This window comes from Somniosus microcephalus, chromosome 8 (genome assembly GCF_052327205.1).
Source record: "Somniosus microcephalus isolate GS21.2 chromosome 8, FLI_Smic_1.0, whole genome shotgun sequence".
NCBI classification, from domain to species: domain Eukaryota; kingdom Metazoa; phylum Chordata; class Chondrichthyes; order Squaliformes; family Somniosidae; genus Somniosus; species Somniosus microcephalus.
Genome location: NC_140994.1, coordinates 88,552,211 through 88,576,209, shown reverse-complemented (window position 1 = coordinate 88,576,209; position 23,999 = coordinate 88,552,211). Strand labels below are relative to the sequence as shown.

General features: G+C 44.6%; 1 protein-coding gene across 1 annotated transcript in view; it reads left to right on the top strand.

Annotated features, from left to right (window-relative positions):
• The window catches only part of LOC147113688 (catenin alpha-3-like), a 3,852,991-nt gene that overhangs the window by 3,484,284 nt on the left and 344,708 nt on the right, over positions 1 to 23,999 (top strand). The window contains exon 16 of the mRNA XM_085994990.1: positions 15,402 to 15,507. Coding sequence (XP_085851116.1) covers positions 15,402 to 15,507 — 106 coding nt within the window. The remainder of the gene's footprint in view (positions 1 to 15,401; positions 15,508 to 23,999) is intronic.

Below are 23,999 nucleotides of genomic sequence, written 5' to 3'. Positions count from 1 at the left end.
TCCAACGGCCAGATGCGTGAGTACCCCGACCGTACTCACGCATTTAGTCACGAATTTCTGGCCCATTATGTCCGTGTGTAATTGAGACACGGACTGCAGGAGTTGGTTATAACAGGTCTTTACTGAGTGGAGACAAACTGGAACTACTATGCAAAAGTTACTACACAGGCTTATATACAGGGGTGGTCACTACCGGTACTGCAGTATACAGGGGCTGCAGAATATAGTTCCCTCTGCAAAGCACATACACTACAATTCCTCCCCTTTTAGCTAAACAGTACATAACATTCGATTAATAATTAAATAACATATTTACAATTACAGTTGCTCGATACATTAGCTGAAGTTAAGCAATTATAAGTTCAGTCTTTGAGGAGGCTTCCTGATTCTGTCTGGATAACGCCTCTTTGGGGTATCAGGTTCTTCTGGCAAAGTTGATTCGGGATCAACGTCGTTGTTTGGTTCGTCTGCTTCCAATATCACCGATTCTGGGGTAGATGCAATTGGTACTTCAGTTTCATCACCAGGTGTATCAGATCGTGGTGTGGAATTGACGTTTTCCAGTGACTCTAGAATCTGGTCAGCATAGCGTCTTACAATGCTCTCTCCAACGTCCACGGTATACATTGGAGGTCCTTGCCGTGTACAGATCGTTCCTGGCTGCCATTTCTCTGTGCGGTAGTCCCGGGCCAAAACTGGTTGACCTATCTTAAAACTCCTGGTCGGCCTTTCATTCATATTCTGAAACTGCCTGTTCCCCACATCTCTTCTGATGTTTGGCTTAACCAAATCCAAGCGGCATCGTAGTCTTTGATTGAAGAACATCATGGCTGGAGTTTGGTTGGTAACCGCATGTGTCGCATTCCGGTAGGCAAACAAGAAGTTATCCACCTTGTGTTGTAGGGGTATGTCTTCATTACACATTGCCTTGATAGCCTTCTTGAATGTTTGAACGAACCTCTCAGCCAATCTATTGATGGCTGGATGATATGGGGCGGATGTGTAATGCTTAACACCATTGTTCTTTAAGAACCTCCGGAACTCTTCAGACACAAACTGTGGTCCATTGTCGGAGCAAATCTGTTCAGGCAGCCCATTTCTGGTGAATATGGTTCGTAAGACTGTGATAGTTTTTTCTGTGGTGGTTGAGGACATTTTTATTACCTCTGGCCACTTTGAATGTGCATCCACCGCAATTAAAAGCATCGAGTCCATAAATGGACCAGCAAAATCAATGTGCACCCTTTGCCATGGAGATGAGGGCCACTCCCATGGATGTAGAGGGACTTGTGGTGGGGCGTTTTGGACCTTCTGGCATCCTGTACAGCTCTTGGTCATCTCTTCGAATTCTCTATCGATTCCCGGCCACCACACAAACGCTCTGGCTAAGTTCTTCATTTTTACCCCTCCCAGATGACCCTCATGAAGCTCATTGAGCACTCTATCCTTCAATTTGGGTGGAATTACTACTCTGGATCCACACATCAAGGTTCCTCTGCACACTGACAGCTGTTCTCTTCTTGGCGAGAATGCTGGCAACAGTGGTTCGCCATGTGCTGGCCATCCCTTCACCGTTAAATCATAGACCCTGGAGAGTGTCGGGTCATTTCGTGTTTCCTTTTCTATGTTTGCATTCATCACAGGGAGACATTCGACTATGGTCTAGTGGAATATCTCCACAGGATCCACTGCAGGTGCTTCTTCCACCGTCGGCAACAGTAGGCGCAACAATCCATCAGCATTCCCATGCTGTTTAGTTCCTTTGTACTCGATATCATATTGGTGTGCCCCTAGGAAAAGGGACCACCTCTGTAGCCGTTGTGCTGTCATTATCGGGACGCCCTTCTGAGGATTGAAAATGGAGACAAGAGGTTGATGATCAGTTAGTAGAGTAAATTTCTGACCGTGCAGCTGGTGATTGAACTTCTTCACCCCCCACACCAGGCTGAGGGCCTCTCTGTCAATCTGGGCGTAGTAACGCTCGGCTGAAGTTAACGAGCGTGACGCAAAAGCTATCGGCCTCTCTGAACCATCAAGGAATTTATGTGACAGTACCGCTCCAATGCCGTAGGGAGACGCATCACACGCCAGTCTTATCGGTAGTGATGGGTTGTAGTGAGCCAATACTTCTCTTGAAGTGATTAGGTCTTTACTCTTCTGAAAGGCCCGCTTACATTCATCGCTCCATTTCCATGCTACTCCAGTTTGTAGTAGGGCGTTCAGTGGGTGCAGAATTGTGGACAAATTCGGCAAAAACTTATGGTAGTAATTCACCAATCCGAGGAATGACCTCAGTTGCGACACATTTTCAGGCGCTGGAGCCTTAACTACCGCTTCAATTTTGTCAGGGGACTTATGTAACCCCTCTTCATCAATCACGTGGCCACAATACGATATCTGTTTCTTAAAAAACTCGCACTTGGGGCGATTGGCTCGTAGCCCATGTTCTCTTAGTCTAGTAAGCACCTGCTCTAGGTTGGCAAGGTGTTCACTGTCATCTTCACCTGTCACTAGGATGTCGTCCAAATAACACTGAGTCCCCGGAATCCCTTGCAGGACTTGTTCCATCACTCTTTGCCATATTGCCGGAGCTGATGCTACTCCGAATACCAGTCGATTATACTGGTAAAGACCTTTGTGAGTGTTTATCGTGAGATACTTCCTAGAGGATTCTTCAACCTCCATCTGCAAATATGCTTGTGCTAGGTCAATTTTTGTAAAACGCTTCCCTCCAGATAGCAAGGCAAAAATATCTTCTATCCTCGGGAGAGGATATTGTACTGTGTGAAGGACTGGGTTCACCATCACCTTGAAGTCCCCACAGATGCGAACCTTCCTTGGCTCCTCAGACTTATTGTTTAACGTTTTCTTCATGACAGGAACGATGGGTGTCGCCCACTCGCTCCAGTCTACCTTAGATAACACGCCTGCATTCTCCAGATTCTCCAGCTCTGCCTCGACGGCTGGGCGAATTGCATATGGTACCAGTCTTGCTTTGAAAAACTTGGGAATTGCATTCTCTTCTATTTTTATCGAGGCGGTTACGCCTTTAAGAGTTCCCAGTTCTTGTTGAAATACCTCTTTGGCGTTAGCTAAGATTTTTGACAATCGTCCAGGTGTGACGTCGTCATCCTTTTTACCAGCCACAGTCAGTGCCTGAATGGAGTGCCAGTCTAAACTTATCTTTCTGATCCATTCACATACCAATAACAGTGGTCCACCATCTTGCAGTATGTACAGATACAATTTCTGTATTTCCTTGCCGTTGTATTCGACAGGCACCCTTATTTTCCCTCTGGGGTATACTTTTTGCCCCGTATACGTCTTCAAGACAATGGATGTCTCTTTCAAGGGTATGTGTGAGAATAGCCGCTCGTAGTCTCATCGATTCATGACGGTCAGGGCTGATCCTGTATCCAATTCCATTTTGACTTGGGACCCTGCTATCGTGAGGGTGACCCAAATGTTTCGGTGATCCTCTTTTGCGATTACGTTGTGAAGTTTGAGACAGCTTAGTCTCTTGCTCCAGGATTCACTATCGCTCATCTGGTCTTCAGAACTACTGTCCGTCATCTTTTGTACTTTCCTGTACTGTTCCTTAGTAGCCTTTTTGTTGTCATTAGTCTTCTTCCCAGACCTGCAAACTCGTGCAACGTGTCCCATCTTTCCGCATTGCCTGCATATTTTGTCCTTGGACCAGCAGTCCTTCTGGTCATGGGTTATTCTGCTGCAGCGATAACATTTTTCAAATCCCTGTGTCATTTCGTGGGTGCCGTATTCCTGTGGCTTTTGCTGTATTTCCGCAGCTCCCCTTGCTGCTGCTTCGTATGATACTGCCACGCTGAAAGCCTTATCTAGCGTCAGCTCTTTCTCTGAGAGTAACCTCTTCTCGGTTCCTTCACTCAGGAGTCCACAGACAAATTTGTCCCGTAGGGTATCTGCCAGTCCTGCTCCGAACTGGCAGTGCTTTGATAGCTTGTGTAGTTCCGTAAGGTAATCAGCATTGCTCTCATCTTTATGCTGATTTCTCCTGTGGAATTTAAATCTTTCTGTTATCAGCAGTGGTGTAGGATTTAGGTGTTCCTGTAGGATATCAACAATTTCGTTAAAACTCTTCGCCATCGGTTTGGCTGGAGTAATCAGGTTCTGCAATAGGCCGTACGTTCTTGCGCCCATTAAGTTTAGTAGTACCGATGCCTTTTTCTCATCGGCTACTTCGTTTGCCTCGCAATATACTTCGACTCTTTCCACATACGTGGTCCAGTCTTCTATTGCATTATCGAAGGCAGTGATATTGCCAGTCTTCGGCATCTTGGAAATCTAAGATGGCGCCTCCCGCGCTTTGCCTTCTTCCCCGATTTAACAAAATGGCGCCTCCCGCGCTTTCCGTCTTCCCCGCTGCTGCTAGCGCTGTTGCTGGTGTTTTTTGCCTTGATGGCGATGCCCTATGGTCTTCGCGCACTTCCCCCCGCACTGCTGCTAACGCCGCTCTCCTCGGTTCCCGTGGCAACCTGCAGCTCCTCGCGGCTTTCTGCGCTTCTAATTTCTTTTATTTCCCCGTCGTCGGAGCAACCCTGCGGGACACTTTCCTCCCTCATCTTGGGTCTGTACGCTGCCCGGCTTCGTAGCAATGGCCGCGCCCTGTGTGCTCCACCCTCTCTCTCTCCTCTTCCCGACAACGCTGCTCGGCCCCGTTGAAAAGCCACCCGATCGAGCTCTAGCCCGCCGCAGCCCAGGAAGGATCAGTGTACTACCTGCCACCAGCCCGATTAGCTGGAACACCATCGACAGGATAACCAAGCCCCGCTCTCGACAGCCTCTCCTGCAAGTCTTCAACTCCGATGAATCAGAGGCGGTTGCCCACGGTTGACGCCCGTTTCTTCTGTTTGTTTTATTATTTTTTTTTCTTTCTTCCTTCTGGCCTTGACCTCTGACAACTTCGTTTCAGGGATGGATCCCCATGAGGTGGTGCAGACTGTAGGTAAGTTTGGACCTGCTCATCGCCAGTATTATGTCCGTGTGTAATTGAGTCACGGACTGCAGGAGTTGGTTATAACAGGTCTTTACTGAGTGGAGTCAAACTGGAACTACTATGCAAAAGTTACTGCACAGGCTTATATACAGGGGTGGCCACTACCGGTACTGCTGTATACAGGGGCTGCAGAATATAGTTCCCTCTGCAAAGCACATACACTACAGCAGCCTTCAACCTCGGCCTGGGGAGACCAGTACACCAATTCTGCTGGAAAGAACAATGGAGAGGCCCAAGGAAAGAGCTCAGACTGCAGCCCCCATTGTCTCTTCTAAATCGATGCAAGGCAGGCCAAATCAAAATGAATCTGTAAAGTGCTACTCAGTACCCAAAACTCCTTCACACAGCGTTGAATCTCTCCAGAAGTCTCTCTCTCTCTCTCTCTCTCTCAGAATGCATGGTGCAAAAATGTCGCCGACAAAAAAAGGCAGGAAGCAGTCGCCTTTAAATAGCGCTCCCCCAGTCCCTTCCCGACTGCAAAACGCTCCCCTCAACCTGTCGTTGCTAGCGGCAGGCGGAAAGGCAGGGGGCGCCACTCAATATCCGGTCCGGGGCGTTGCACGCTCGACTGACGTCACGATCTGTGGGCACAGGAGATCGTGGTGGTAGTGTTTAGCGCTTCCACAAAATGTCTGGTCAATTTCATGAGCGCCGCAAACATCGCCGCGCCCGGGCGCTAGTTGCTTTGCGACCCATTAGTGCCCTCTTAGGGCGCTAACAGGAGGCGCAAAGCAGCCGAATTTTTCCCCTATATATTTTGCAGCTTCCCCTTAAAGAGGGACGATTTTCTGAGCACACATTCCTGGCTGGGAGCCTTGCCCACGGGAGCACAGATCGGAAGATCGCAGGTACAGGTGCACGATTTAATCATGGGGCGTGTGCCCAAGATTTCTCGATACACACTCCCCCTGGACCGGGCTCCACACCAGGAGTGCGGATTCGTAAAGCCGGCTCTAAGCGCTACAACTTATGGCCATTAAAGGGTACTGTAGTGTATGTGCCTTTAAGTCAGAACTACTTTTACAGCTCCTGTATACTGTAGTACCGGCAGTGACCACACCTGTATATAAGCTTTGCGCATGCCTCTGTACCCCCAGTCTTGAGACTACCCTCCTCCAGTAAAGACCTGTTTATTGTTAATGTACAGCATCCGTCTGATTATTGAATAACAGCATATCCTCAGAATCACGGATCCAACAGGTACGAAAAAGGGAAATATGTTCCAGACAGGTACTCACACCCAGCATTGATAAGTTTTAATCATTTAATTCCAGTCAATACTCCTGAAATCGCTTACATAGAATGACTTAGAATTTACAGCACAGAAACAGGCTATTCGGTCTGACTGGTCCATGCCGGCGTTTATGTTCCACACTCTCCTCCCACCCTACATCATCTCACCATATCAGCATCTCCTTCTATTCCTTTCTTCCTCATATACTTAACCCCCTTCCCTTTAAATGCATCAATGTTGTTCGCCTCAACCACTCCCTGTGATAGCGAGTTCCACATCCTAACCACTCTCCGGGTAAAGAAGTTTCTCCTGAATTCTCTGTTGGATTTATTAGTAACTATCTTATATTTATGACCTGTAGTTTTGGACTCCCCACAAGTGGAAACATCTTCTCCACGTCTACCCTATCAAACACTTTCATAATTTTAAAGACCTCTATCAGGTCACCCCTCAGCCTTCTCTTGTCTAGAGAAAAGAGCCCGGGCCTGTTCAATCTTTCCTGATAATCATTCCCTCTCAGGTCTGGTATCATCCTTGTGAATCTTTTTTTGCACCTTCACCAGTGCCTCTGTATAATGTTTATAATATGGAGACCAGCGTTGTTCACTGTCTTCTAACCGTGGTCTAACCAAGATCAGATTTAGTGCCTCATATCAGATTTGAATTAAATGATAATCTCTGAAATCATTTTAAGCAACAAAAAAAATCTGCATTAATCAGATCCTGCATATAAGCAGAGGTAACAGACGGATTAAAGGAAGTGATACTTTTCTTCAGAGCTGTGTTTTTCATATTTAACGAGATAAATTACCAAGGCGAAATTCCATACGTGGCTGTTGATACTAACAGCAGTGTTTGCATTCAAACCAAATCTCAGATGGGTCCCCATATGGTGTTCAATTATTTGGCTGTGAATTAAAGGCTGTATTTCGCAGTAGTGCATCTTTCATTGTTATGGATGAGCTAACTCTTTAATTCACAAACACAGATTAGGCACGGCCAATATCATTACTTAAATTGGCAAACTCCACAGCGAAGGTGACAAGGTTAAAGCAAAAATAACAGCATGCATGGCAAATACTTACTGTACATTGAATGGAGGAAGATTCACTTTTAATCTCCTGCACTTTGGACCGTTCCTTTATTGGAGAATGATATCGAAAGTGGGAGCGATAAGTATCTATACTCCCAAATATCACTCTATAGTCCCGCACAGTATTACCGTGTGATGCTGGTCCACAGAGCTTTCAAGAGTGGACAGTTCATTTGGACAAAGCCTTTGACTCTTAATGGTTAATGGGTATGATTTCCGTGAAGCAGTTTCTGTATGAATATAATCTGATAAATGATAGCAAACACAGCTCTTGACCAGCCTCATCCCAGATTGACAGGGGGAAACCACATGATATAGTAGCTTGAATCTTCAAAGTTCTGGCTGGCTAGTTTAGGATAGAAGCCAGGAAGTATTTCTTGACACAAAGAGTGATCAACATCTGTGTTTGAAGCTAGGACATTAGACTCATTTAGGTGGGGAGACTGGAGGGATGGTATTCTTGAAAGATGAAATCAAATGGGCCAAAGGAGACTCCTTCATCCAAACCTAGCATGCGGTCTTATGAGAAACGACCTTAATTATCTGTAATAATGAATGTTCGCTGCCATAACTGAGGCTGAGGGAAAGGAGCTATCCTGAGGCTAGTTTGATAGAGTAAGAGAGATCCTGACGCGAGGCAGTAACTTGCAGCTGTGCATTGATGGAGCAGGACTCCAGGCTTTCACACACATTGATTCTCATTACACTCCAACTCCACCTTCCAGGTGGGACCATTTGTTTTTATATGTGGAGCAGATCATTCGCAACGTCTTAACTGCAATGCTTTTAATCAGAATGTAAATGTAATCATTTAAGTATATCCAGCAAAAGGGAAAGGAGTTCATACATGCAAAGAAAAGTGGTTTTATCCTAACAAAAAAATTGCTGCAGATTCTGAAGATTAGTTTCTTTTCAGAGGTCAGATTAATTATTTAGTTAATGTAAAATGGGTGATGAATGCATTATGATATATTGCTGCTCTGGACACTACTTGAAATTTTAATTTGTTCAGCATGTTTATATTTCTACTTTACATTTTTTAATTCTTGCTGTCCAGGGATCAGGAATGCGAAACTGCTTGTCTTCTTTCTGTGCCTAGCTCAGCGGTGTATTGTCGCACTGACCAGTCCGAGACAACACCTATCCTGGATTGAACCTGCAGCCCTTCTAGTCTGCTTTGCCTCAGTACCACACTGACTGCTGCAGACAGCTTGGCTCAATAGATAGCACTCTCGCCTCTGAGCTAGAAGGTTGCGGATTCAAGTCCACTACAGACTTGAGCCAGTAATAGAGGCTGACATTCCCAGTGCAGTACTGAGGGAGTGCTGCACTGTCGGAGGTGCCGTCTTTCCGATGAGACCTGCCTCTCAGGTGGATGTAAAAGATCCTATGACCACTATTTTGAAGAACAACAGGGGAGTTATCCCTGGTGTCCTGGCCAACATTTATCCCTCAACCAACTAAGACAGATTATCTGGTCATTATCTCATTGCTGTTTGAGGGGGCTTGCTGTGTACAAATTGGCTGCCGCGTTTCCTACATTACAACAGTGACTCCACTCCATTGGTGAAGTGCTTTAGGCTGACCTAGCAATATGGTATGCTGCTATATAAACACAAGCTCTTCCTTTCCTTTACTGAGCCAAGGCCGGAGCACCAGATATTTCCAGACACTTGCTATGTTTGCTTTATTTTATTGTGCAAAAATTTAAAATGGGCAAAATTCTAAATGGCAGGTGTTGGTTAATAAAACATGAAACCCAGCTTACTGAGGCCAAGATCGACAAAGCTGTTGATGAATATTTAATTTATTTTCTGAAACTGTCTCCATTCAGCAATTGTTTTATATGAAGGAACACCCTCCACGAGAGTCAGTTAGCTTTCTAACGGGCTGTTTGCAATTTGCTGCAGCAATTGAATCTTCTACACTCCTGTACTTCATTATTGCCACAATATTTGTCCCCGAGTTGCTTTTGTTTTGCTATATATACACCAAGGCCGTCTTTTTAGTCCTAAGCTTTTAATACTTGAGCCCTTGGGATGCATATAAATGTATATAAACAAAATGAAAATCAGCAGGCAAGGTGGCATTACTGCAGAATGAGATGCTTCTAATGCATGAGACTGTCGAGACATTTAGGGTCCTGTCAGCAGTGGAAATCTCCAGTGTAAAGCTTGAACCCTGCGTTGTGTTGTGGGAGCCACTTTATTTGGAAAGAAGCAAACAGTTGACAGCATTAAACTGAAGCTGTCGCTGTTATTCCCAGTGCTGTGGCTTATTGTGTTCGTAGTCATTCAGTAAATCTCCAAGTGCTAGAAGAGCACGTGATCCTTTAATAATCTGTAGGGGTGGGAAGCAAGTTGAGGGAGCGAGTGTGCTGCTAATTTCTGACCTCGCCAATTTGTGCTTTACATTTCTAAATGCTGATGAATTCCTGCACAATCCAGTTGTACTGTCAAACCAAAGCAGATGACTTCTACTGGTTGAATCCAAAGCCAACTGCCTTGCCTCATCAAATCAGCCTTAAAAAGATGGTTAGAATGTCTTTCCCATGTATCTCATCAGGTAAAAAATCCTTTTCATTGCTAGTGTTTAGCATCCCAGGCATATGTTCTCCCATCTAATTTAATATCTATGTATACATATCGATAAAGTTCTGCATAGGAGCTGGCTTCATTGCTGACCAGAAATGCCCAGAATAGAGAGTTTAAAAAGAATGTACAACAGCTTCAGTGCATTTCAGATAGGGTTTATGTTCTGTGGCTGCAAATGACAGAGTGACATGAAGGAAAACAAATGAGAATTAGCCCAATAAAAGGAAGGAGCCCAGCGTGAAAGTTTCTAGATTCAGGAAGCATCATTTATCACTGTCCGGCCCAAAGGCTCGGTGTTTATAGATTTGATTCTGAGGATACGGTCAAAAATGATAGATTTAAGAATCTGTAATATTTCATAGTACTCGACCACAGCAAGACAGATGTTGAGATTCTACTGGGACCATGTGTCATTGGGGTAGATAGAATATCTCATCAGTTTCCTGCATTGCAGCAGTGACTACACTTCAGAAGGGCTATGTTGGCCATGAAGCATTTGGAATGCCATGAGGTTGTGGAAGGTACTATATAAATGCAAGTCTTTTCTTTCTTTCCTTCTTTCTTTCTTGCTTCCTTCCTTCCTTCCATTCTCTCTTTCTTTCTTTCTTTCCTCCTTTCTTTCTTTCTCTCTTTCTTCCTTTCTTTCTTCCTTTCTTTCTTTCTTTCTTTCTTTCTTTCCTCCTTCCTTCCTTCCTTCCTTCCTTCCTTTCTTTCTTTCTTTCTTTCCTCCTTTCTTTCTTTCTTTCCTCCTTTCTTTCTTTCGCTCTCTCTTTCTTTCTTGCTTCCTTTCTTCCATTCTCTCTTTCTGCCATAGAGTTGGAATAAACGGGTCATTTTCCGAGTGGCAGGCAGTGACTAGTGGGGTACCGCAGGGATCGGTCCTTGGACCCCACTATTCACAATATATATTAATGATCTAGACAAGGGAACTAGATGTAATATCTCCAAATTTGCAGACGACACAAAGCTGGGTGGGCGTGTGTGCTGTGAGGAGGATGCCGAGAAACTCCAGGATGATTTGGACAGGTTGGGTGATTGGGCAGAAACATGGCAGATGCAACATAACGTGGATAAATGTGAGGTTATCCACTTTGGTAGCAAAAACAGGAAGGCAGATTATTATCTGAATGGCAATAGATTGGGAGAAGGGGAAGCTCAACGAGACCTGGGCATCCTTGTGCACCAGTCGCTGAAGGTAAGCATGCAGGTGCAGCAGGCGGTTAAGAAGGCAAATGGTATGTTGGCCTTCGTAGCGAGAGGGTTCGAGTACAGGAACAAGGATGCCTTGCTGCAGTTGTACGGGGCCTTGGTGAGACCACACCTTGAGTATTGTGTGCAGTTTTGGTCGCTTTATCTGAGGAAGGATGTTCTTGCCATGGAAGGAGTGCAGCGAAGATTCACCAGGCTGATACCTGGGATGGCAGGAATGATGTATGAGGAGAGATTGGGTCGATTGTGCTTGTACTCGCTGGAGTTTAGAAGAATGAGAGGGGATCTCATCGAAACCTATAAAATTCTGACAGGACTGGACAGACTAGATGCAGGGAGGATGTTCCCGATGGTCGGGGAGTCCAGAACCAGGGGTCACAGTCTAAGGATAAGGGGTATGCCACTTAGGACAGAGGTGAGGAGGAATTTCTTCACCCAGAGAGTGGTGAACCTGTGGAATTCTCTACCACAGAAGGCAGCAGAGGCCAATTCATTAAATATATTCAAGAAAGAGTTGGATATATTTCTTACGGCTAAAGGGATCAAGGGATATGGGGAGAAGGCAGGGACAGGGTACTGAATTTGGATGATCAGCCATGATCTCATTGAATGGCGGAGCAGGCTCGAGGGGCCAAATGGCCTACTCCTGCTCCTATCTTCTATGTTTCAATGTTTCTTGCTTCCTTTCTTCCATTCTTTCATTCTTTCATTCTTTCTTTCTTTCTTTCTTTCTTTCTTTCTTTCTTTCTTTCTTTCTCTCTTTCTTGCTTCCTTCCTTCCTTTCTTTCTTTCTCTCTTTCTTTCCATTTTTATCACTCAGGCTGGAAGCTATTATAATTCACTTGCACACATAGGGCTCAAAATTCTGGGGGTCAGGGAGGGCACAAATGTTGGCATGATCCCAACTGGAGAAGCGAGCCACAACTTGGGGTGGAACCTGAATCTGCCAGGTTTCCGCTGCACATAACTTGGGTAGGATATTGCACCCTGGGGTGGGGCGGGGGGCACACACGCATCTTAACCCTGCACTGACATTGGGGGGGTGTCTGGGTTACCCCAAGAATTCCACCCAGTTCACCCCTAATAGGGCCAGTGGAACTCTAGTCTGCCGAGAGCATTTAGGGCTCTCCCAAAATTAAAGAAATCGAAGGTCATTGATCCCAGAATTATCTGTCACCCAGACGTTCCCTGCGGGGATTCAACTTTCTTGTTGCTTTTTTTAATCTTCGGCCCAATAAGGATCTGAGGTGCCCCCTCTCGGAGCGACAGTGTGATGCTCCAAGTTCCACCATCTCATTTTGCGGTCACTTCTGTTTTGCCTCCACACATGTGGGCTGCTTATATCACCTATATAAATGCCCCCATCCCAGCTAGTTGGGATGGGATCAATGGAGGGCCCTACTCATTTCCTTCCCCTTAATAGTCTCCAGGGAATTTTGAGGTCACGATTTGTTTTGCATATTAGGTGATGTAGCTTGGGGTAACTGTGATTGAGCCAAATCCCACGCAAACTTCATCGAATCATAGAATGATACAGTACAGAAACAAGCCATTCGGCCCATCGTGCCTGTGATGGCTCTTTGAAAGAGCTCTCCAATTAGTCCCACTCCCCTGCTCTTTCCTCACAGCCCTGCAAATTTTTCCCCTTCAAGTATTTATCCAATTCCCTTTTGAAAGTTACTATTGAATCTGCTTCCACCACCCTTTCAGGTAGTGCATTCCAGATCACAACAACTCGACTCTAATGGTTGCTGGGTGCAGAGATAGGTTGGAAAGATTTTACTGGGATACCAACAGGCAAGCTGCAGTCTTCCCCATTGCCTATCACAGTCTTGTTACCTCACACAAGAATGGAGTTCCACTGGTAGGAGAAATGGTGTAAGAGGACTCGCTGCTGCCAATCGGTGTGCTCTTTTGGTTAGATACAAAGGGACTGAAGTTCCACCGGGGGTTCCCCATGGCTTTCGCCTAAACTCCGACAGAAGAGTGCTCGATCCCATGTAGAATTTCAGCCCCACAGTATTGAGGTACAGCTGTAATAGTTCTTGTGTTCCTGGCGGTCTGTCTTTAACAACCCTTGTGCAACCCATGAGGGTATCTAGGCTTGATCTTGTGGAGAACTGACAGATAAGTGCGCATCTTGGCAGAGTTCGTGGCTTGGTATTCTCAGCACTGAAAACAACACACCATTCGTCCTTTCAATTCTGACTGAAGCTGACTGCAGTGATACAGTCGCTGCCTGTCTTTCAGATGGAAAACTAATCAGGCCGCCGAGGGTGATATAATCGGCCAAGTCAACAGTGTCACTTTTGATGATGTCCATCCATGGACCTAGGGTAAGCATGCTTCCCTGAGGGAGCCTACATCAGTGTTGCAATAAGAAGATGAATGTTAGTATATTATAACCCAATGCTGTGTCCTCTCAAGAAGATAAACTAAATTCACTGTACTGTGAGTTTACTGTTCATTTTTTAATGGTGTCTCCAATTCAAAATTAGAAATGAGCCTTACAAAGGGCAATTAAACCATAATAGACCTCCTCATTATTCTTAGCTCTTGGTTCTGACGAAGGGTCACAGACCTGAAACGTTAACTCTGTTTCTCTCTCCACGGATGCTGCCTGACCTGCTGAGTGCTTCCAGCATTTTCTGTTGTTATTTCCTCATTATTCTTGTTTGTTTATGTCTAACATTTTGTGTCAGCATGCACGTCCTGTTGTCACCCTTGCTTCCTGTGTCACGATAATGCAGGAAGACATAAACAGGTTTGCAGAGTGGGTGGATGAATGGCAAATGAAATTCAATATAGCAAAGTGTGAGGTGGTTCATTTTGGTAGGAGGAATAAGGAGGACACTTATTCCTTGGAAGGTAAGAACCTAAAGGTGGTCGAGGAGCAAAGAGATTTGGAAATACAGATACATAAATCACTAAAAGTAGGAACACAAGTCGATGAGTGCAAACAAAGTGCTGGGGTTTGTTTCTCGAGGAATAGAATACAAACATAGTAATGTTAAATTTATCTAGAAGCATGGTTGGACCACACTGGAATACTGTGTACAGCTCTGGTCTCCATACTACAAAAATAATTCCCTCCCTATCCTCTCTGTCTCTCTACCTCTCTCTCCTCCTTTATGATGCTCCTTAAAACCTAACTCTTCGACCAAGCTTTTGGTCACCTGTCCTAATATCTCGTTATGTGGCCCGGTGTCAAATTTTGTCTGTTTCCACTCCTGTGAAGCACCTTGGGGCATTTTACTACGTTAAAGGTGCCATATAAATGCAAGTTGCTGTTGTTGTATATTGAAGCACTGGAGGAAGTGCAGAAACAGTTTACAAGGATGTTACCAGAATTGAGAGGATGCAATAATCAGGAAAGATTGAGCAGGCTGGGGCACTTTTCACTGGAAAAGAGACGACTAAGAGAAGACCTGATAGAGGTCTTTAAAATGATGAAAGGATTCGATGGGGTGGATGTGGAGAAACTGATTCCACTTGTTAGTAAGTACAGAAAAATTTGGTATCAATATAAGATAGCCACTAACCGATCAAATAAAGAATTTAGGAGGAATTTCTTTACACAGAGGGCAATGAGAATGTGGAACTCACTGCCACACGGAGTGGGTGAAACAGAGAGCATTGCTGAATTTAAAGGGAGGCTTGATGCAGACATGATGGAGAAGGGAATGGACGGATATAGAGGCTGGCTGGGTAATTAGAGCAGGAGGAAATGCGTGTGGAGTATAAACACTGGCAAAGAGCAGGTGGGCTGAATGCTCTGTTTCTGTGCTGTAGATTCTGTGTAATATATGCATGTAATACGATTTTGTCACACATTGTCACGCTTCTTTTGGGTTGTGGGTTCAAGCCCCACTCCAGAGCACACATTCCAGGCTGACACTGCACCGCAGTACTGAGGGAGTGCGGAGTTATTCGGGTTGTAAGAGCTGCTGTCTTTTGGATGAGATATTAAACTGAGGCCCCATCTGTCCTCTCAGGTGGACATAAACGATCCGTTGGCACTATTTGAAGAAGAGCAGGGAAGTTCTCCCCGGTGTCCTGGTCAATATATATCCCTCAGCCAACATCTATCACCCGGGCAGTCCAAGTGCTCTCCTGCAGGCACTCGAGCTGGAACCCCGGAATTCAGGGCCCTTTATACCCTGAAATGACCAGCTGCCTTACTGCAAGTATTGTAGCTTCAGGTTTTCATAACTGATTGTTTTCCCTCCCCACCCACAGAGGACGAGGGCCCCTGAAGAACACGTCAGATGTAATCAATGCGGCCAAAACAATTTCGGAGTCTGGCAGCAGGATGGATATATTAGTGCGTCAGATAGCGAACCAGGTAGGCGTTGTTTATCTGTCACATTTCTACACGGTGTTTCATTCTAACTGAGGGTGGTGGTCTAATCTCCAAACTTCTCCACACATAATCATCGTGCGGCTTCAAATTTTCAACTGGTGCTGCACTGTAGTTAGTTATTTTATTCATTCTCGGGAAGTGGGCGTCGCTGGCAAGGCCCATCACTAGTTGTCCTTCAAAAGGTGGTGCTCAGCCTCCTTCTTGAACCACTGTAGACCATGTGATGAAGGTGGTCCCACAGTGCTGTTGACCCAGCGACGGTGAAGGAACAGCAATATATGTCCAAGTCCGGTTGGTGTGTGTGTAAGAGTCAGCCTTGCCTCTAACCAGCATGTGAGTCCGCTCGCCCGTAATTTAAAATTCTGTCCTATTTACTGATTCTAACTTGTATCGTAAATATATATAAAGAGTAAGTTAGAGTTTGAGCTGAGTCAGGAGCCTGACACACAGACCATACACACCGCAAAACCACAGTGCTATCTGCTCAAGCAAATGGAGGGTCATTCCATTTTTTGTTAGATTGATGTAGTAATTGTTTGGTTTTTGCCCCCTAATATAGTAAATACACGTTGGGTTTTTATAGGATAGTCCATATCCAGACCCTTTTAAACAGGATCGAAAACTAGGAAACAATGAGACATAGCTTTAATGCTTTTTAATCATATTACACAACCCACTACATAGAGTGACCCTGAGATTACTGGTACAGACAGACCATACAGGGTCCCTGAGATTACTGGTACAGACAGATCATACAGTGACCCTGAGATTACTGGTACACACAGATCATACAGTGACCCTGAGATTACTGGTACACACAGATCATACAGTGACCCTGAGATTACTGGTACACACACATCATACAATGACCCTGATATTACTGGTACAGCCAGATCATACAGTGACCCTGAGATTACTGGTACACACAGATCATACAGTGAACCTGAGATTACTGGTACACACACATCATACAATGACCCTGATATTACTGGTACAGCCAGATCATACAGTGACCCTGATATTACTGGTACAGCCAGATCATACAGTGACCCTGAGATTACTGGTACACACAAATCATAGAGTGACCCTGAGATTACTGGTACACACAGATCATACAGTGACCCTGAGATTACTGGTACACACAAATCATAGAGTGACCCTTAGATTACTGGTACACACAGATCATACAGTGACCCTGAGATTACTGGTACACACAGATCATACAGTGACCGTGAGATTACTGGTACAGACAGATCATACAGTGACCCTGAGATTACTGGTACACACACATCATACAATGACCCTGATATTACTGGTACAGCCAGATCATACAGTGACCCTGAGATTACTGGTACACACAGATCATACAGTGACCCTGAGATTACTGGTACACACAGATCATACAGTGACCCTGAGATTACTGGTACACACACATCATACAATGACCCTGATATTACTGGTACAGCCAGATCATACAGTGACTCTGATATTACTGGTATAGCCAGATCATACAGTGACCCTGAGATTACTGGTACACACAAATCATAGAGTGACCCTGAGATTACTGGTACACACAGATCACACAGTGACCCTGAGATTACTGGTACACACAAATCATACAATGACCCTGATATTACTGGTACAGCCAGATCATACAGTGACCCTGAGATTACTGGTACACACACATCATACAATGACCCTGATATTACTGGTACAGCCAGATCATACAGTGACCCTGAGATTACTGGTACACACAGATCATACAGTGACCCTGAGATTACTGGTACACACAGATCATACAGTGACCCTGAGATTACTGGTACACACAAATCATAGAGTGACCCTTAGATTACTGGTACACACAGATCATACAGTGACCCTGAGATTACTGGTACACACAGATCATACAGTGACCGTGAGATTACTGGTACAGACAGATCACAGAGTGACCCTGAGATTACTGGTACACACAGATCATACAGAGACCCTGAGATTACTGGTACATACAGATCATACAGTGACCCTGAGATTACTGGTACAGACAGATCATACAGTGACCCTGAGATTACTGGTACACACAGATCAAACAGTGACCCTGAGATTACTGGTACATACAGATCATACAGTGACCCTGAGACTACTGGTACAGACAGGTCATACAGTGACCCTGAGATTACTGGTACATAGAAACATAGAAGATAGGAGCAGGAGTAGGCCATTCGGCCCCTCGAGCCTGCTCCGCCATTCAATGAGATCATGGCTGATCATCCAAATTCAGTACCCTGTCCCTGCCTTCTCCCCATATCCCCTGATCCCTTTAGCCTTAAGAAATATATCCAACTCCTTCTTGAATATATTTAATGAACTGGCCTCCACCGCCCTCTGTGGCAGAGAATTCCACAGGTTCACCACTCTGGCTGAAGAAATTCCTCCTCATCTCAGTCCTAAATGGCTTACCCCTTATCCTTAGACTATGACCCCTGGTTCTGGACTCCCCGGCCATAGGAAACATCCTTCCTGCATCTAGTCAGTCCAGGCCTGACAGAATATTATAGGTTTTGATGAGATCCCCTCTCAATCTTCTAAACTCCAGCGAGTATAAGCCCAATCGACACAATCTCTCCTCATACGTCATTCCTGCCATCCCAGGTATCAGCCTGGTGAATCTTCGCTGCACTCCTTCCATGGCAAGAACGTCCTTCCTCAGATAAGGTGACCAAAACTGCACACAATACTCAAGGTGCTGTCTCACCAAGGCCCTGTACAATTGCAGCAAGACATCCTTGTTCCTGTACTCGAACCCTCTTGCTACGAAGGCCAACATACCATTTGCCTTCTTAACCGCCTGCTGCACCTGCATGCTTACCTTTAGCGACTGGTGCACAAGAACACCCAGGTCTCTTTCCACTTCCTCTTCTCCCAATCTATTGCCATTCAAATAATAGTCTGCCTTCCTGTTTTTTCCACCAAAGTGGATAACCTCACATTTATCCACATTATAGTGCAGATGGTACAGACAGATCATACAGTGACCGTGAGATTAGTGGTACACACAGATCATACTGTGACCCTGAGACTACTGGTACACACAGATCATACAGTGACCGTGAGATTAGTGGTACACACAGATCATACAGTGACTCTGAGATTACTGGTACACACAGATCATACAGTGACCCTGAGATTACTGGTACACACAAATCAGAGAGTGACCCTGAGATCACTGGTACAGACAGATCATAGAGTGACCATGAGATTACTAGGCCATACAGTGACCCTGAGATTATTTCTACACACAGTTCATACAGTGACCATGAGATTACTGGTACACACAGATCATACAGTGACCGTGAGATCACTGGTACACACAGATCAAACAGTGACCCTGAGATTACTGGTACACACAGATCATACAGTGACCGTGAGATCACTGGTACACACAGATCAAACAGTGACCCTGAGATTACTGGTACAAACAGATCATAGAGTAACCGTGCGATTACTGGTACACACAGATCATACAGTGACCATGAGATTACTGGTACACACAGATCACACAGTGACCCTGAGATTACTGGTACAGACAGATCATACAGTGACCCTGAGACTACTGGTACACACAGAACATACAGTGGCCGTCAGATTAGTGGTACACACAGATCATACAGTGACCCTGAGATTACTGGTACACACAGATCATAGAGTGACCCTGAGATTACTGGTACATACAGATCACACAGCGACCCTGAGATTGTGGTGTACACAGATCATACAGAGACCCTGAGACTACTGGTACATACAGATCATACAGTGACCCTGAGATTACTGGTAGACACAGATCATTCAGTGACCCTGAGATTACTGGTAGACACAGATCATACAGTGACCCTGAGATTACTGGTACAGACAGATCATACAGTGACCCTGAGATTACTGGTACACACAGATCATACAGTGACCCTGCGATTACTTATACACATAGATTGTAATGTCCGTGTGTAATTGAGACACGGACTGCAGAAGTTGGTTATAACAGGTGTTTACTGAATGAAGACAAAACTGGAACTACTATACAAAGTTACTTCACAGGCTTATATACAGGGGTGATCACTACTGGTACTGCAGTATACAGGGGCTGCAGAATATAGTTCCTTCTTCAAAGTACATACACTACATAGATCATACAGTAACCATGAGATTACTGGTACACACAGATCATTCAGTGACCCTGAGATTAATGGTACACACATATCATACAGTGACCCTGAGATTACTGGTACACACAGATCATACAGTGACCGTGAGATTACTGGTACACACAGACCATACAGTCACCCTGAGATTTCTGGTACACACAGATCATACAGTGACCCTGAGATTACTGGTACAGACAGATCATACAGTGACCCTGAGATTACTGGCACACACAAATCATACAGTGACCGTGAGATCACTGGTACACACAGATCATACAGTGACCATGAGATTACTGGTACACACAGATCATACAGTGACCCTGAGATTACTGGTACACACAGATCATACAGTGACCCTGAGATTACTGGTACACACAGATCTTACAGTATCGCTGAGATTACTGGTACACGCAGATCATACAGTGACCGTGAGATTAATGGTACACACAGATCATACAGTGACCCTGAGATTATTGGTAAAGACAGATCATGCAGTTAGCCTGAGATTACTGGTACAGACAGATCATACAGTGACCGTGAGATGAATGGTACACAAAGATCATACAGTGACCCTGAGATTATTGGTAAAGACAGATCATGCAGTTAGCCTGAGATTACTGGTACAGACAGATCATACAGTGACCATGAGATTACTGGTGCATACAGATCATACAGTGACCCTGAGTTTACTGGTACACACAGGTCATACAGTGACCCTGAGATTACTGGTACAGACAGATCATAGTGACCCTGAGATTACTGGTACACACAGACTATACAGTGACCCTGAGATTACTGGTACATACAGATCATACAGTGACCCTGAGATTACTGGTACACACAGATCATAGAGTGACCGTGAGATTACCGGTCCACACACATCATACAGTGACCCTGAGATAAGAACATAAGAACATAAGAAATAGGAGCAGGGGTAGGCCAATCGGCCCCTCGAACCTGCTCCGCCATTCAATAAGATCATGGCTGATCTGATCCTAACCGCCAATCCACTATCACAGAACCATCTCCTGAATCTAACAGAATTAGACACACGAAATAGGAGCAGGATCAGGCTACACGGCCCCTGGGCCGCTCCGCTACCCACAGGGCCATGACCGATCCGAACCTGGACTCATGTCCAAATTCCTGCCCGCTCCCCGTAACCCTTAATTCCCTTTACTTCTAGGAATGTGTCTATTTCTGTTTTAAATTTATGTAATGATGTAGCTTCTACAGCTTTTTGGGGCAGCATATTCCATGGACCTACCACCCTCTGAGTGAAGTAGTTCCTCCTCATCTCAGTTTTGAAAGAGCAGCCCCTTATTCTAAGACTATGCCCCCTAGTTCTAGTTTCACCCATCATCGGGAACATCTTCCCCGCATCCACCCGATCCAACCCCTTCACAATCTTATATGTTTCAATAAGATCGCCTCTCATTCTTCTGAACTCCAATGAGTAGAGTCCCAATCTACTCAACCTCTCCTCATATGTCCATCCCCTCATCCCCGGGATTAACCGAGTGAACCTTCTTTGTACTGACTCGAGAGCAAGTATGTCCTTTCTTAAGTATGGACACCAAAACTGTACGCAGTATTCCAGGTGCGGTCTCACCTTGTACAACTGAAGCAATACCTCCCTATTTTTATATTCTATCCCCCTAGCAATGAAAGCCAACATTCCATTGGCCTTCTTAATCACTTGCTGCACCTGCATACTAACCTTTTGAGTTTCGTGCACCAGGACCCCCAGATCCCTTTGTACTTCAGTACTTTTCAGTTTCTTGCCATTAAGATAATAACTTGCTCTACGACTTTTCCTGCCAAAGTGCATAACCTCACACTTTCCAGTATTGTATTCCATCTGCCAAATCTCTGCCCACTTACTTAGCCTGTCGATGTCCTCTTGCAGGTTTTTTATGTCCTCCTCACTCACTACTTTCCCTCCCATCTTAGTATCATCTGCAAACTTTGATATGTTACACTCGGTCCCCTCCTCCAAATCGTTAATATAGATTGGAAAGAGTTGGGGACCCAGCACTGACCCCTGCGGAACACCACTAGCTACTGATTGCCAGTCTGAGAATGAACCATTTATCCCAACTCTCTGCCTTCTGTTAGATAGCCAATCCTCTATCCATGCCAGAATATTACCCCCAATCCCATGATTTTTTATCTTAAGCAATAATCTTTTTTGTGGCACCTTGTCAAATGCCTTTTGGAAGTCTAAATCCACTACGTCCACTGGTTCCCCTTTATCCACCCTATACGTTACTTCCTCAAAGATCTCCAGCAAATTTGTCAAACATGACTTCCCCTTCATAAAACCATGCTGACTTTGTCCTATTAAATTATGATTATCCAAATGTCCTGTTACTGTCTCCTTAATAATGGACTCCAAAATTTTACCTACCACAGATGTTAGGCTAACCGGTCTATAGTTTCCAGCCTTCTGTCTACTGCCCTTTTTAAATAAGGGTGTTACATTAGCAGTTTTCCAGTCTGCCGGGACCTTTGCCGAGTCCAGGGAGTTTTGGAAAATTATTACCAATGCATCCACAATCCCTACCGCCACTTCCCTCAAGACCCTAGGATGTAAGCCATCAGGTCCAGGTGATTTATCCGCCTTGAGTCCCATTATTTTACTGAGTACCACTTCCTTAGTGATTTTGATCGTGTTTAGCTCCTCCCCCCCCCCTTTGGCCCCCTGTTTGTCCAGTGTTGGGATATTCTTAGTGTCTTCTACTGTAAGGACTGATACAAAATATTCATTCAGTGTTTTTGCCATCTCCATATTTCCCACCATTAATTTCCCGGTCTCATCCTCTAAGGGACCAACATTTACTTTAGCCACCCTTTTTCTTTTTATATAAGTATAAAAACTCTTACTGTCTGTTTTTATATTTTTTGCTAATTTACTTTCATAATCTATCTTCCCTTTCTTAATCAATCTTTTTGTTATTTTTTGCTGTCTTTTAAAGTTTTCCCAATCCTCTATCCTCCCACTAGATTTGGCTACCTTATATGCCCTTGTTTTTAGTCGAATACTATCCTTAATTTCTTTACTTAGCCACGGATGGCTGTCTTTTCTTTTACACCCTTTTCTTCTCAGTGGAATATATATTTTTTGGAAGTTGTAAAATAACTCCTTAAATGTACACCACTGATCATGTATCGTCTTACCCTTTAATCTATTTTCCCAATCCACTCTACTCAATTCCGCTCTCATACCTTCATAATCTCCTTTATTCAAGCTTAGCACGCTTGTTTGAGATCCAACCTTCTCACCCTCTAATTGAATATGGAATTCAACCATGTTAAGGTCACTCATTCCAAGGGGATCCTTTACTAGGACATTTTTAATTAATCCTGTCTTGTTACACAGGACCAGACCTAAAGTTACTTGCCCCCTGGTCGGTTCAGTTAAATACTGCTCAAGAAACCCATCCCTAATACACTCAATGAACTCATCCTCAAGGCAGCACTGCCCAATTTGATTTGTCCAATTAATATGATAGTTAAAATCCCCCATAATTATAGATGTTCCCTTATTACAAGCCTCAACTATTTCCTGATTGATACTCCGTCCAACAGAGTTGCCACTGTTCGGAAGCCTATAGATTACGCCCACTAGTGTTTTTTTCCCCTTATTATTCCTTACCTCCACCCAAACTGTTTCATTATCCTGATCTTTTGACCCAATATCATTTCTCTGTATTACAGTGATTCCTTCCTTTATTAACATAGCCACCCCACCTCCCCTTCCTTCCTGCCTGTCCTTCCTGATCATTAAATAACCTGGTATGTTTAATTCCCAGGCATTGTCACCCTGCAGCCATGTTTCTGTAATGGCCACAAGATCATACCCATATGTAGTTATTTGTGCCATTAACTCATCTATTTTGTTACGAATGCTACGTGCATTCAGATAGAGAACTTTCAAATGTGTTTTGTGACACTTAGTTCCTGCTGTTGCCCTTTTTATTACTTTACCTTTTACTCCATACCTTCTGCCCCTTCCTGACACGCTCTGGTTTTTAATTTCCCCACTGCTACCTAAGGTGGATGAACTGAAGTTGTTGTTGAACACATGGGAGTACGATATTGTTGCTATCACGGAGACATGGTCAAGGGTGGGACCAACAAGCAAAGGGAACCTTGGATGACAAGGGATATACAAAAATGCATTAGGAATAAAAGGGGGGCTTTTGGCAGTTACAAAAGACTAAAGACGGAAGAAGCCCTAGAGGAGTATAAAAAGTGCAGGGGCGTACTTAAAAA